Here is a 12,672-nt window from a genome sequence, read left to right as displayed (position 1 = left end):
TTTAAGGCTTTTAAGACCTTTTTAATACCACCGAGAATGACATTTAATGCCAACTTCATTGCCATACTGGCAAAAGTATGAAGGATATAATGGATAAACGGTATGGATTTTAAGATTTATGTATGGTATGGATTTTTTTTTTTAATAAAATGTTTTATTATAATACTTTCATATTTACCACACAATAACTTTGTGAAGGGGGTGTGTACTCTAAACATACAATTAAAAAGATGCATATTTGTCACATTAAGAGCCCCCACCCATAGGCGGAGTTTGACTTTTAGCTTTGGGGGGCCACTCCTGGGAGTCTTCACACGCCGGTGATTTTTTTTTGGCTGTTTTCCATTTGAAATTTTGCCTGTTTCAAGCCAGATTTAGAGGAATATCTGATTTTAAGGCTGGTATCATTATGGTCTCTCTGTAATTATTGTTTAATAAGTATAAGAATGGAAATATTAGAATATAAGTAGAATTACAGAACATTAATACTCATGAATGTATGTTTAGTAATGTAATGTATATTATATAGCGCTTCACTGTTCACTGTTGCTTTTGACCGTGCCCAAAGACACTATACAAATACAGGATAAAACAACTTTAATAAAGAGAGAAAATATTAAAATAGATGAGAGAAAAACATTATAGGTCAAAAGCAACAGTGAAAAGGTGGGTTTTGAAGGCTTTTTTGGAAAGATGACATGAGTATGAAAGACAATGAGTTTTTGGCCTGTCAGACGTGACTGGGGAGGGCATTCCAGAGGGAGGGGGCGGCTGCAGCAAGGCCCTGTCAGAGGCCCCCCTGTCACAGCTTTATCAAAGAGATACCTGTGATGCTTGTCAAAGTGGATGATCATATTCAGCCAGTGAGATGGGAGATTTACAATGGTGAGGGAAAAAAAGGCCTGGTCCCCCCCCATTGAATCCACCCATGCCCCCACCCCTCTATTTTTCTTCAACTGCTTCTTCTATTACATCTCTCCCATTTTGCTACATTTTTGTATGCACTTCGGCGACAAGCCTGGAGATTAAAGTATGGCAAGATTATAACACTACAGAGAACTTCAGGCTACTGACGACGCAGACCTGAGCGCATGTTGCTGGTCTGACTCATAGACCGACAGCAGAAAAGGTCTGCAGCAAGATCCCCCTCGAGAACTGTGCAGATAAGTGGATTTATTGTGTACTGTCCCTGCTCAAATAAACAATAAAGATAAAGTCCATTAACAGACTTTTAAAACTTAACTCAAAGCTAACGCTAGCGACGGGCTAATGTAGCCTTATCAAAAGGCTCGATTGAGATGAGGCGCAGTCGGTAGCGCTGTCGCCTCACAGTCAGAAGGTCCCGAGTTCGATTCTCGCCTGGGACACTGTGGGCGCTGTGGTTGTGTTCCCCCCCATATCTTCAGTGCCTACTGCCCAGGTGGGGTATCTCGTCGTAAGGGCCTTTCTCTCTGTGTGGAGTTTGCATGTTCTCCCCGTGCTCCCTCAGAGGGGGCCTCCGTATATAACGTCACCCCCCCCACTAAAAACATGCAGAAGATCAGATTGTCATCGTCATCCGACCAGTGACGACAACATCCGAAGTTGGTCCCCGGGCGCTGTACGAGAAAGCGACCACTGCTCCTGGCCTGCCCCCCGGAGGAAAGGACATGCCTGGATGGGTTAAATGCAGAGGACACTTTTCACCGGCCACCGTCAGCATGAGTGTGTTGTGGCCGCATGCATGTATTGTGGTGTTCGTGTGACAATAAAAGACGGGCTTGTCCGTTACTAGCATTACCTGCTTGCATGGAAAATAGACGAATGGTGCAGTCAGGAGAGGAGGAATCAACAAGCCATCGGAGTCATGTTGCCAGATACAACTGATGGTTTCACCCGAAAGGCTGTTCAAAAACCACCCATGCCTCCCCACACAATGCAGCAGCCCAAAACAGCCCAATTGGCGGAAGGCCGCCCAATCTGGCAACACTTCTCCTGACCGCACAAACGTGCTGGGTCTCTGTTCTGGACTGGAGCTGAAACCACACGTACCACAGCATGTTTGGGCTTTGGAGGAACCACTGTGAGGGAAAGGGGTGCGCTGCTGGATTTACAACACAAGGCAAAACCAGAGCAACATTGTTGAATGGAATGCAACACGTTTTATCTCAATTTTCTTGTTTTGATGCTTGTGGGAAGCCAAAATCTTGATCATGATTAATATTTGATTAATTGTGCAGCCCTAGAAGAAAGACAAACAACTATAAGAACTTTGTAAACAAAATTCAATACTTTTAAGGCCTTATTTTGAGAATATTAAATTCTGTGCTTTTTTAATACGTTCAAGACCCCGCGGGTACCTTGATATGTATTCCGTGCTGTCTGCCTGTCAGCAGGATTATGGAAAAACTACTGACTCGATTTTCATGAAACTTGGTGGAAGTCTGTAGCACAGGCCATGGAAGAACCCATTACATTTTGGAGTGGATCCGGATCTGACTCACAAACATGCCTCACACACAATTGGCCTTAGCAGAAGTCTTCGCTCTCCGAGTGCTCTTCTAAAGAGATACATTTTTGGGGGCATTTTTGCCTTTAATTGATAGGACAGTAGTGGCGCATTCCTTTATTGCAAAATAACTGGGATGTGGAGGCTAAATGACGTCACATCCGTTTTGTTAGCATTCCATTTGCAGAAAACTTGAGCTGGGAAGTTCACTGTTCATTGGTCAGATCCAGTCGCTAGCCAGGCTAGCCATTGTTAGCAATAACAGTTGATAACATGGCATTTTGCGGATACAAACACTGCAGCCTCATGTCCACACAGATAGCTGTTATGCAGTGCTGTGTGTACAGCTGATTTAATGAGACACAAACAAAACAGAAGTGCTAAACAACATTACTATGATTATAACTACTGTTGTTGCGCGGCGCAGCCATCTTGGATTTTTGAGGTCGGGGCTGCTGAGGCGCCTACGAGTTTGGAATGGGAAATACCAGCTCTGGTGATGTCACCGTCCCAGCTCATGACCTTTGAAGTCGTAAGATTACCAGTTCCCAGTTATAAAGGGATGACATGCGGCAAAGGACCACGTGTCAGATTCGAACCCGGGTTCCAGGCTTGCCTTTGCGGTACGCGCTCTACCAGGTGAGCCACTGGGCAAGGACCCCCCCCCCAGTGCTCTTCTAGTCTGATTTGCAACCCATCACCGGGTGACCGATCCGAATCCCCTCCATAGACTGTCTGGCAAATGACATAACATTACATTACAACGCGTGCAATTCTAGAGTTGTACCACATGAGGGCGCCGATGCATTTATGTTGATCCACTTCTCTGCTCAGTCTTCTGGCAGGGGAAAAGTGGCAAAAAAAACATTACTACTGCACGAAACATGATTGAAAGTGCAGTGAGTGCTCTGCAAAATCCAGTCATCTCAACAAATTGAATGGAAAAACTGTTTTTTCCTATTCCTTCAAGATGTCCATGTGACCCCCCCCCCCTCATTTTGGTTTATTGGTTCCATCATGTTTAGCTGACAGATTACACTGTCTATGGAACTTTTGTGCATTCAGTCATAAAGTGACAATAGATTTCTGACATTCTGAAGGATGGTCATGATGATACTGTAGTTATTTGAATATTTGATGTAATTTTGATTATTCAAAAATGAAAATTGCTAGTAGCTGCAGCCCTAGGCACTAGTAAAGCTTTTAGTTAGATGGTAAAAGCAGTTCAAAAGACAACAGGGAATTATTTACAGGAGGAAAATGTACTTTGTATAAAGAACTGGTTTGACTGTTCAGATTAAGCTCCTCTGTGCTCCAGTATCTTCACTAACCTGGGACAGCTGTTTAAAGTGACGGTACAGCTGCTGCAGACAGTGCTGCTAGAAAGCCATACATTTCTGACCTCCGAGCCAAACGGAAGGAGAAGGATGAGACAGTGACATCACAAGAGCCTGAAGAGGGGCATGTCATAACCCGCTGGTTCTCAACCTTTCTTCTTGGAGGAAACGGTCTGGCTGAGCAGAATTTCAGCGACGTGAAGTTCACTCAGTTCCACAGAGTCGCACTGGGAAGCTGCCCAGTACAACCACAGCCTTTTATTGGTTTCCACTGAGCAGCTCCACCGGACCAGTTGGGCATTACAATGCCTTGCTCAAGGGTGACTGCATTTGTCGTTCACATTTCATCCAGATGATGTGGAGACTCAAACCAGCAAGCTTTGGGTCACACTCCTGCCTCTCTAACCTCAAGATAACTGTGACACTATCCAGCGGTTATTATGTTCAGGGTATTTCATGTTATTAAAGAAAACATAAGTGCACCTTATTTAGGCGGCTGTCTTTAACACCTTTTCCCTTCAAAGAAGAAAAGCGCCTCTTGCGACTTTCAAATCGTAGCATTCGATCCTACAATTCTGACATATATATCTTTTTTTTGCTGCATGGCTCCACCTCCGGTTCAGGCTCTGGTGGCGACTCCATCCTCTTCTCAAATCAGGAAAAGCGTCCCACTGGGTTTTTCACAGTCTCCCCATCTCAGTCGCCCTCCCACATGCAGTCGCAGTCTCGCAGCACGTTCCTCTGTCTCATGGTGGTGATAATGCTGATGCGGTTGTGGGACAGAGCTCGCAGCTGGCCGATGAGGTCCTGGACGCCCGGGCTGGGCCAGGGGTGACCGTTCAGGTAGTCCCTCAGGATGTAGGAGCGCTCAACCAGCAGCTCCAGCTGCACCAGGTGCCGCAGCCGGTGGAGGCTCAGGAGATCCTTCTCCGGTTCCCGACGGAAAAACCTGGGGGACAAGAAAGGATAGAAGCTTACAGCAGGCTTTCAAAACCTGGGGGACAAGAAAGGATAGAAGCTTACAGCAGGCTTTCAAAACCTGAGGGACAAGAGAGGAGAGAAGCTTACAGCAGGCTTTCAAAACCTGAGGGACAAGAGAGAAGAGAAGCTTACAGCAGGCTTTTCCCATCCCTGGGGTGGAAATGAGCATTCAATATTTCTGGTTATTATCTCACTACTATAATAAGGTGGCCGGGGGCCGGGGGGTTCTGTTCTGCGGAAGCAGAAGTTCAGCGTGCGAGGCACGCTAGAAATGAGCATGTGCGATATTTCTAGTAATAATAAAAACACCACAAACAATTTTCAACAACTGAACATAACCTACGTTTTCACAAAAGCATCAACTAAACTAAATAACAAAATCTAAATGTAAATATACATCATTTCTAGCGTGCCTCACTGTCATGTAGCCTAAGTGGCTCTCGCCCGTATTTCCCACTCAACTGGCATGCGCTTCATGCATGCGCAGATGAGCAATTGTGGGCCCCGTGCCGCGCACCCCCTCGCCTTATTATAGTAGTGAGATGGTGGTGATAGAGCATAACATGTGACAACCCCCTTCCCGTTATTAATAGAAACGTTTTTCTTCAGTAGGGAGGTGGCCTTTTCAGTGGTATGCTGCACTGAGCTGTAGGCGTATGGGTGACCAAACATTCTCACCGTATCCTGAGAGTCCTGAGCTGGGGGAACAGCATGGGGATCCTCCTACACAGACTCCCGCTGGAGCGGTTCTGCTCGATGTCCAGGTGTAGCAGGCCGGGGACTTTGGGAGCGATGGAGTCCATGTCCTTCAGCGTGATGGCCACGCGCAGCGTCAGCCGCGTCACAGAGGCCGGGATGGTGCTCGTGTAGGCCCCCAGAGAGTTACCACCTGGAGAGGATGCAGCACAGCACATGACACTTTGACATCTTTTTTAGGAATACACTGAACTGCTTTGAATAAATTAACTTTACGCATGTAAAGAATGGAGGGAGAGCATGGGGCTGTTTAGCTAGCTAGCTACTCCAATAACACACCAACGTTACCAGACAGACATTCAGAATGCAGTAACGTAGTTAGCATACCATAGGTCTCCAGCTGTAAGCTTGTGGCGGTAACTGGTGTTAGACGGTGGTTGGGCATACGACAAATACATTACTTGCCCACCGACACGTTTGTTTTTATTTTGTAATATAAAAATAAAACCCATTTAGTTTATTTTGGCATATCAGCGCTGTCTGCTCTGCCCGCAGCAGCAGCAGCCGCAGGACCCGTCATTTCCACACTTGCCATTCATTGTGTATGTTGGCGGGCGTGCAATGCATTCTTGTAGATTCTGGTATGCATTTGGAGAGACGGAACGTCAGGGTCAAAGAACTGACATTGCCAAGAAGTGAAAGCAAATAGATCGTTCCATTGCAACATCAACGCACAGGAGCAGAGCTATGCCTTGGCAATTTTGGCCTGAAAGAGACTACCATAATGACGGCAGTAAAACGTCCCGCCTAAAAAGTGCAGTAGAAAATACCTCTACTGAAATGGCCTGTGTTCTTCCCGGTCATGCTGTGTCTCTCTGTCATGGTTCTGTGCCGTTGTCCCATTGGAGCAAGGAGGCGTTTTCAGTCCAAAATGGCAGCAGCGCTGTTGTCAATAAGGCAACAGATTTTGTCTCTTGGCTTCTACACTCTTTGTTAGGGTGGCCGCTCCTCATTTGTATAAAGTTGAGCTAAAGTCTACTTTACACAAATCAGGTGCGTGCAGTGCAACTCACCACCTCTGGAACTTCATGTACAAACTTTTAAAGACCCTGGCAAGCAAAATGCACCAGAACCTTCCAACTATTTAGGGTATTATCTGACTAATTGTAAGCCTAAAAAAAGTATGAGAGATTAGCCTCAACCCAAATCCTAAATATCGCCATTTCCCAGTTTTCACTGTGTGCTGAGGCAGGGTTTGAAGTGGGCAGTGTTTCTTATGGCTCAAAACTGACTAGCTTATCCCGTCATAAAGGCATATCCAATCATAAAGTAGCTTCCAGTTGTCCATTCTTACAAAACCTTTGTGCCCCCACAGCCTGCTCAGTCTGCCTCTATCGAGTCTCAGTCTGAGCTAAGGCCGTTGCAAAGTGCTGAGATTCGGCCAGCATTTGAGGAAGCAAGTCAGGAGCAATCTGGGAACCCATTCTCTAACCTCTGGGGGCAGCCCCGTTTCAATGTGGTGCAACAGGAACTCAAGAGGCACGGAAGAAAATCGCTTTCCGCTCCCTGCAAGCTCTACCATTGGCTCCAACCGACCGGCTCTGCCCATTAACGCATTTCTTTTCCGCTCTCTGGGTGTCGCTCTCAAATCCGGCCGTCGCCATGAAACAACAATAACAACTCTAGCTCGTTGCTAGTAGCAAGTAGCAACTTGCTATACGTTGAAAATGGTAAGTGTTGACAACACACCGGTCACGTTCACTTCATTTTGATCGGGTAAAGCGCAGCATGCGTGGATGCGCTGTTACACACCTTTTTTTGTGATCAAATATTTTTTATTTTCTTTCAGGGGAGCAAGATATTAACATCCATTATATAAGTATATGTAGATAGGCTACATACATGTGTGGACATGAAGACATACAGGCACATTATGCAAGTTTGAACTCGCTCTCCCCTCATAACCTCCCTGTGGCGACCCCCCAATCTCCTGAGACATTTACTTGTTTGACACAAAATATAAATCAACAAATATATACGGACTGTTACAGAAGCAACATATTTATATCAAATTATAGGTTGTTAAAGCATTATATTAATAAGCAAAAGTAAACAAATACTTCACCCTCTTATCTCTTTTATCTTATTATATGCATATATGTATGATAGTGCTCTAATTTGCACCATGCATTCTGGCCACAGGTAGCTCAATAACAATTATATCAAGATACGAGTTCAACCACTGTGTGTGTGTGTAAGTGTGTGAGGAGGTTGTGTGAGAGTAAAATAATTGATTGACTGCTTATTGATTGGTTGTTGATCATTGTTGACTCTGTTTAATTATGATCTATACACGCATAGCTGACATCTCAGGCACTCATTTTGAGTGTCTGAGATTAGTTTTTTCCTCTTCTGAGAAACAAGGCATTTCATTTATTTTGCCACTACAGTTGCCAGCGAAGAGCCAGCATATTTTTGGCTGCTGTCAAACCTGCTAACACCACACGTTTTCCAGAATATGAAAATTGGAAGTCATTTAAAAGCATAGCTCTTGGTGAGCATGGAATTACAGTTCCCATCACATCTGATAGTGTGGAGGCCACCTGACTCCAAAAAGATGCTACATCAATACATTCCCAATACATGTACATAAAGGTTCCTATATGACCATCAGGACAAAGGTCACACAGTGGGGAAGGGATCATTTTCATTGTGTGGCGTTTTCTTGGCGTAAGATAAGTTCTATGAATAAAGTTTAGGTGTATGTGTTGATGATCAGGGTTCTTAAAGGATTCCACCACTGACCCCCATACTTTGTTCCATAGAATAGATTAATCATCAATAGGAAGATTCAGGTCCCTAGACCATACTTGTTGAACTTGCAGGGGTTTATAAGAAGACAAAGACAACAAAGAATACAATGTAGATACTAAGCTCTTGGTTTGACTTTCATTATCTAAAATGTTATGTAAAACGTGAGGAGTGGGTTGTGTGTTCCAAGGAACACCATATGCCCTTATAGAAGACCTTAACTGAAGATACAGGAAAAAAAAGAGAAATCCAGGCAGGTTATATGTATTGCGTAAATCATCAAAAGTGCGGAGACTATTTTCACCAAAAATGCCTTTAAAGACATGTATGCCTCTATCACTCCAAGCAGAAAAAGAAAAGGGTGCGTTCCCAGTAAGTAGTGAGTGGTTATTAAAAATTGGGCTATTCAAATGCCATTTTTGAGCTGTTTTAGATATTTTCCTGTAGCCTGTGGGGGGAGGCAAGCCTCTCCTCCACAGGTCTCCAAGAGGCTGATGAGTTTGAATTGAACCATGTTGAGAGGGGACGAAGTACAAATGACCAAAAATAGTGTTTGAAATTTGGGATGGAAAGACCACCCTCAGATCTGCGCCGTTGCAGGGTAGACATCTTGAGCCAGGGAGGCCCTCCCCCCCATATGAATTTGGAGACAAGTGAGTGTATTTTGTCCCAATAATTAGTGGGAGGAGGTAGGGGTAACATAGACGAAAATGAATTCACCCGAGGCAAGATGTCCATCTTAATAAAAGAGACATGGGTCTGCAGTGAGTGAGGGAGGTGTGACCACCTGTCTATACGTTTAAAAATGCCATTAAAATTATTGGTAGTGATGTTGGCTAGGGATGGATAGACTTCAATCCCTAAGTATTTAAAGCTTTTTACTACAGGGATGTGAGAGGGAAGTGATGCCGGGTCAAATGTTGAGTTTAAGGGCAAAAACGAGGATTTCAACCAATTGATTTTATAACCAGATAAAGTACTAAAATCTCTGAAGGTCTCTAGAATGTGTGGGACAGAATGGGCTGCATTATCTATAAACAACAATATATCATCTGCATACAAAGCAATGTGGTGACTAGTGTCATTGAATATGATAGGTGAGATGAGAGGGTGTTGTCTAATTGTCTGAGCTAGGGGTTCTAGCGAAAGAGCGAATAAAAATGGAGAAAAAGGACAGCCTTGACGGCAAGAACTTAAGATGGGAAATTGAGTGGAGATGTTATTGCCTGTGACAATCATAGCAGAGGGGTTACCATAAAGTACCTGAGTGAGTTTTATCAAATCTGAATCAAAACCAAACCTCTCAAGAACCATCCATATATTTGTTTTGTTTTACCTTCATTTATACAGGGGGAGTCTCACTGAGAGTGCCCTGTTCACATTCACACCTGGAAGCTGACCAGTACAACCACAGTCTGATCTGCTGGCCACTGAGCAGCTCCACTGGAGCAGTTGGGGTTGAGGGCCTTGCTCAAGGGCACCTCAGTGGTGATAATGAGGGCGGGGCAAGCGCTGCGTTTTCACTTTCCCCACCCAGATTTATCCTGCTGGTCCCGGGGATTGAACCGATGACCTTCCGGTCACAAGCTCGCTTCTCTAACCATTGGGCCACCACTGCCCCATATATAGTCCCATTCTAGCCGATCAAATGCTTTCTCGGCATCTAAAGATAAAACAGCACAGGGTGAGTCGATGTCTCTGGCAGCATGGATGACATGCAACAAGCAACGCATGTTGTCTGATGCTAGTCGGGTTCTAATGAAACCTGTCTGATCACACCTTTTGATGGAGCCTGCCGACAGATTTTCGATGCAAGTCGAAAGTCTGTCTGGAGAGATTAAGTCAGGAGAGACCTCAGCTCCAGGGAGACACACATCGCTTTCTTTAAATGCGCGTTTCAAAAGTCTGATCGCGACAGTTCTTTGTATGTACATTAAACACATTATGCTCATGTTTTTTGTTGGTGGACTATTTTCGATGATTTTACGTCGTCTATGGGTCTCGGAGGAAAACAGAGTCAGAGTATCTGAGGAAGCCCACTCCTCGCACACGCACACACACACAGTCTGAAGCAGAGAACAGCATAGTTGAATCGCATTGAGAACATAGAGATTGGTGCTCCTAATTTTACATAATTTGCGACATTCAATTGGGTATTTAATACATTTTCCTGGGGTGTGACAAACTCAAAACATTGTTTGGTTTCCAGGGACTTTAAACTAACGTAAATCCAAAACAAAGAGTGAGTCAGCAGCTGCATGGCTTATTACAGGCATCAGATGTTTTCAAAAACACATTTCAGTGAACCGTTTTTATAGAAAATTAACACATCTGACTGACCGATGATGGTGAGCGTGGTGAGCTGGCAGAGCGGGCTGAGCCAGGACTTGAGGCGACACTCGATGCCGTCTCTCATGTACTTATATCTGATGGTGAGTGAGTGCAGCGAGGACAGGTTCTTCAGCGCGCTGTGCGGCAGCATGGTCTCTGGGTAATCCACCAGCTCCAGACTGGTCAGGGCCGGGCCCCCATACTGAGGTAGACCTGGAGGAGAGGACAAATGTTTTAAAAGGCACTAAATACCATGTTCAGCCCTACTGGATGTCAGCAAACCACTACTATATATCTAGTAGGGCTGGCTTTAAAAAATTATATATCAATATCGAATCGATATTCATTTGAAGGAACTGATATCGATTCATAAATCACAATATCGATCTTTTAATATAATGCCTTTTCCTGTGGATACTTGAAGCTTTAACCCTGTTAGACTCACGTGGTTTGGTTCTTAATACAATAAGATCTGGTAAACATCTGTAAACATTATTTTTTATAATGCAGCAGGTAGGAGGGTTCCTTGTACAATTTAGACCAGGGATAATCAACTTGCTTTTCCCGGAGGCCACTTTTGCAAAAATGACAGGAGGCCAGGGGCCAGTTAATAAACAAACATTAATAATATAAATTCTTCTGTGGCGGATTGTAGGTATTTTGGGTGTCAGCCGGAGTTTAGTATGACAATTTTGTGCACACAGGATAGGTTAAGTTAAGTTAGTTAGTACATATGGGCAGGGCCGTAACCAGAGTTCCGAAATAGGGGAGGTCCAGCAAGGGGAGGCGGATTCGGTGGCGCCCGCAAGGGCGGCGCCGAAAAAAATTTGAGGGTTTTTTCCCCCTTTTTTAGCCATATTTAGAGTAATATATCATTTTAAATCAACAATAGGATTATACTGTTGTGATGTCATTATTCAGTATATTCTCTTTCATGTCACCACCTGCTCAGCTCTCCTGTCAACATAATTGTAACTAACAAACACAAACTGTTTTAGCCAAATTCATATCAAAATGACACCTACAAACACAGGTACACAACCCAAGCCGTACACAACACACAAAGTCATCATCGATAATAAAAAAAACATACAGAGGGACATTTATTTATTCCTGATAGGAACGATTGAAAAATAAAATAAAATATATTATGTTGTTTTTAACTTTACACCACCTCTTTTTGTTACTTATTGGGTCATGAAACTGAAACCATGCATATAGCCACCTGCATACCTGACTTCGGGAGCTTGGCAATTGGCAACATGCATGATTAGCCAGTAGCATCCCAACGTGTCACACAGGTAACATTACTTAAGAGACAGACTAGACACTTACTTTCTTGGTTGTTGCTAAAAAATCTGTCAGTGTCACTCACTGTCTGTCGTTCACTCGCTCACTGTCTCGCAGCTCGCTCACCTTCAATTATCTCGCCAGGCAGACAGACAGTCATCACTCACCACCATGCTGCTGCTCTCTCGGAATCAAGTTACCGCGGACGCGGCGTCAGATGACTTCCTGCCTGACCTGCCTTTTGTTTCAAAATAAAAGCGATCCCGTGTTTTTCATGCTTTTCCATGCAGATTGTTTTATAAAAAATTTTTTTTTTTTTTTTTTCTCTGAAATATTAGGGGAGGTCCGGACCTCCCCGTCCTCATAGCTAGTTACGGCCATGCATATGGGTATAAGTACCCGGGTGGTGGTGGTGGTGGTGTTGATATTTGAGAATTTCGCCGGAGCTCACTCGAACTTTATAGTTTTCATTGTGAATTAGAAAATGGCCAGGGGGCCACTTGGCACCCTATCGCGGGCCGCATCTGCCCCCCCGGGCCGCAAGTTGAGTATCACTGATTTAGACGATTTCTTTAAGAATGTCTTTCATATCCAAGCAAAATTGGTATTGTAACATAAATATCGATATTGAATTTTATCGAATTGAAAATCTGGACGTTGTGTATCAGAATCATATCTAATCAGGAAATCAGCAGCGATACCCAGGCCTAATATGTAATGAGACAGGTGAGTGATGCT

At 44.2% G+C, this 12,672-nt stretch overlaps 1 protein-coding gene across 1 annotated transcript in view; it reads right to left on the bottom strand.

The window, feature by feature from the left end:
* Positions 1–959: 959 nt before the first annotated feature.
* The window catches only part of LOC310773458 (uncharacterized protein), a 43,199-nt gene continuing 31,486 nt past the window's right edge, over positions 960–12,672 (bottom strand). The window contains exons 4-6 of the mRNA XM_083633342.1: positions 10,654–10,857; positions 5,485–5,695; positions 960–4,774 (exon numbers count right to left, since the gene is read on the bottom strand). Of these exons, the coding sequence (XP_083489468.1) occupies positions 4,522–4,774; positions 5,485–5,695; positions 10,654–10,857 (668 nt within the window). The 3' untranslated portion in view covers positions 960–4,521. The remainder of the gene's footprint in view (positions 4,775–5,484; positions 5,696–10,653; positions 10,858–12,672) is intronic.

The sequence above is a fragment of the Poromitra crassiceps genome (genome assembly GCF_964638095.1).
Source record: "Poromitra crassiceps genome assembly, chromosome: 3".
NCBI classification, from domain to species: Eukaryota; Metazoa; Chordata; class Actinopteri; order Beryciformes; family Melamphaidae; genus Poromitra; species Poromitra crassiceps.
Note: the sequence above shows the minus strand (reverse complement) of the source record. Positions and strands in the feature narration are given on the sequence as shown.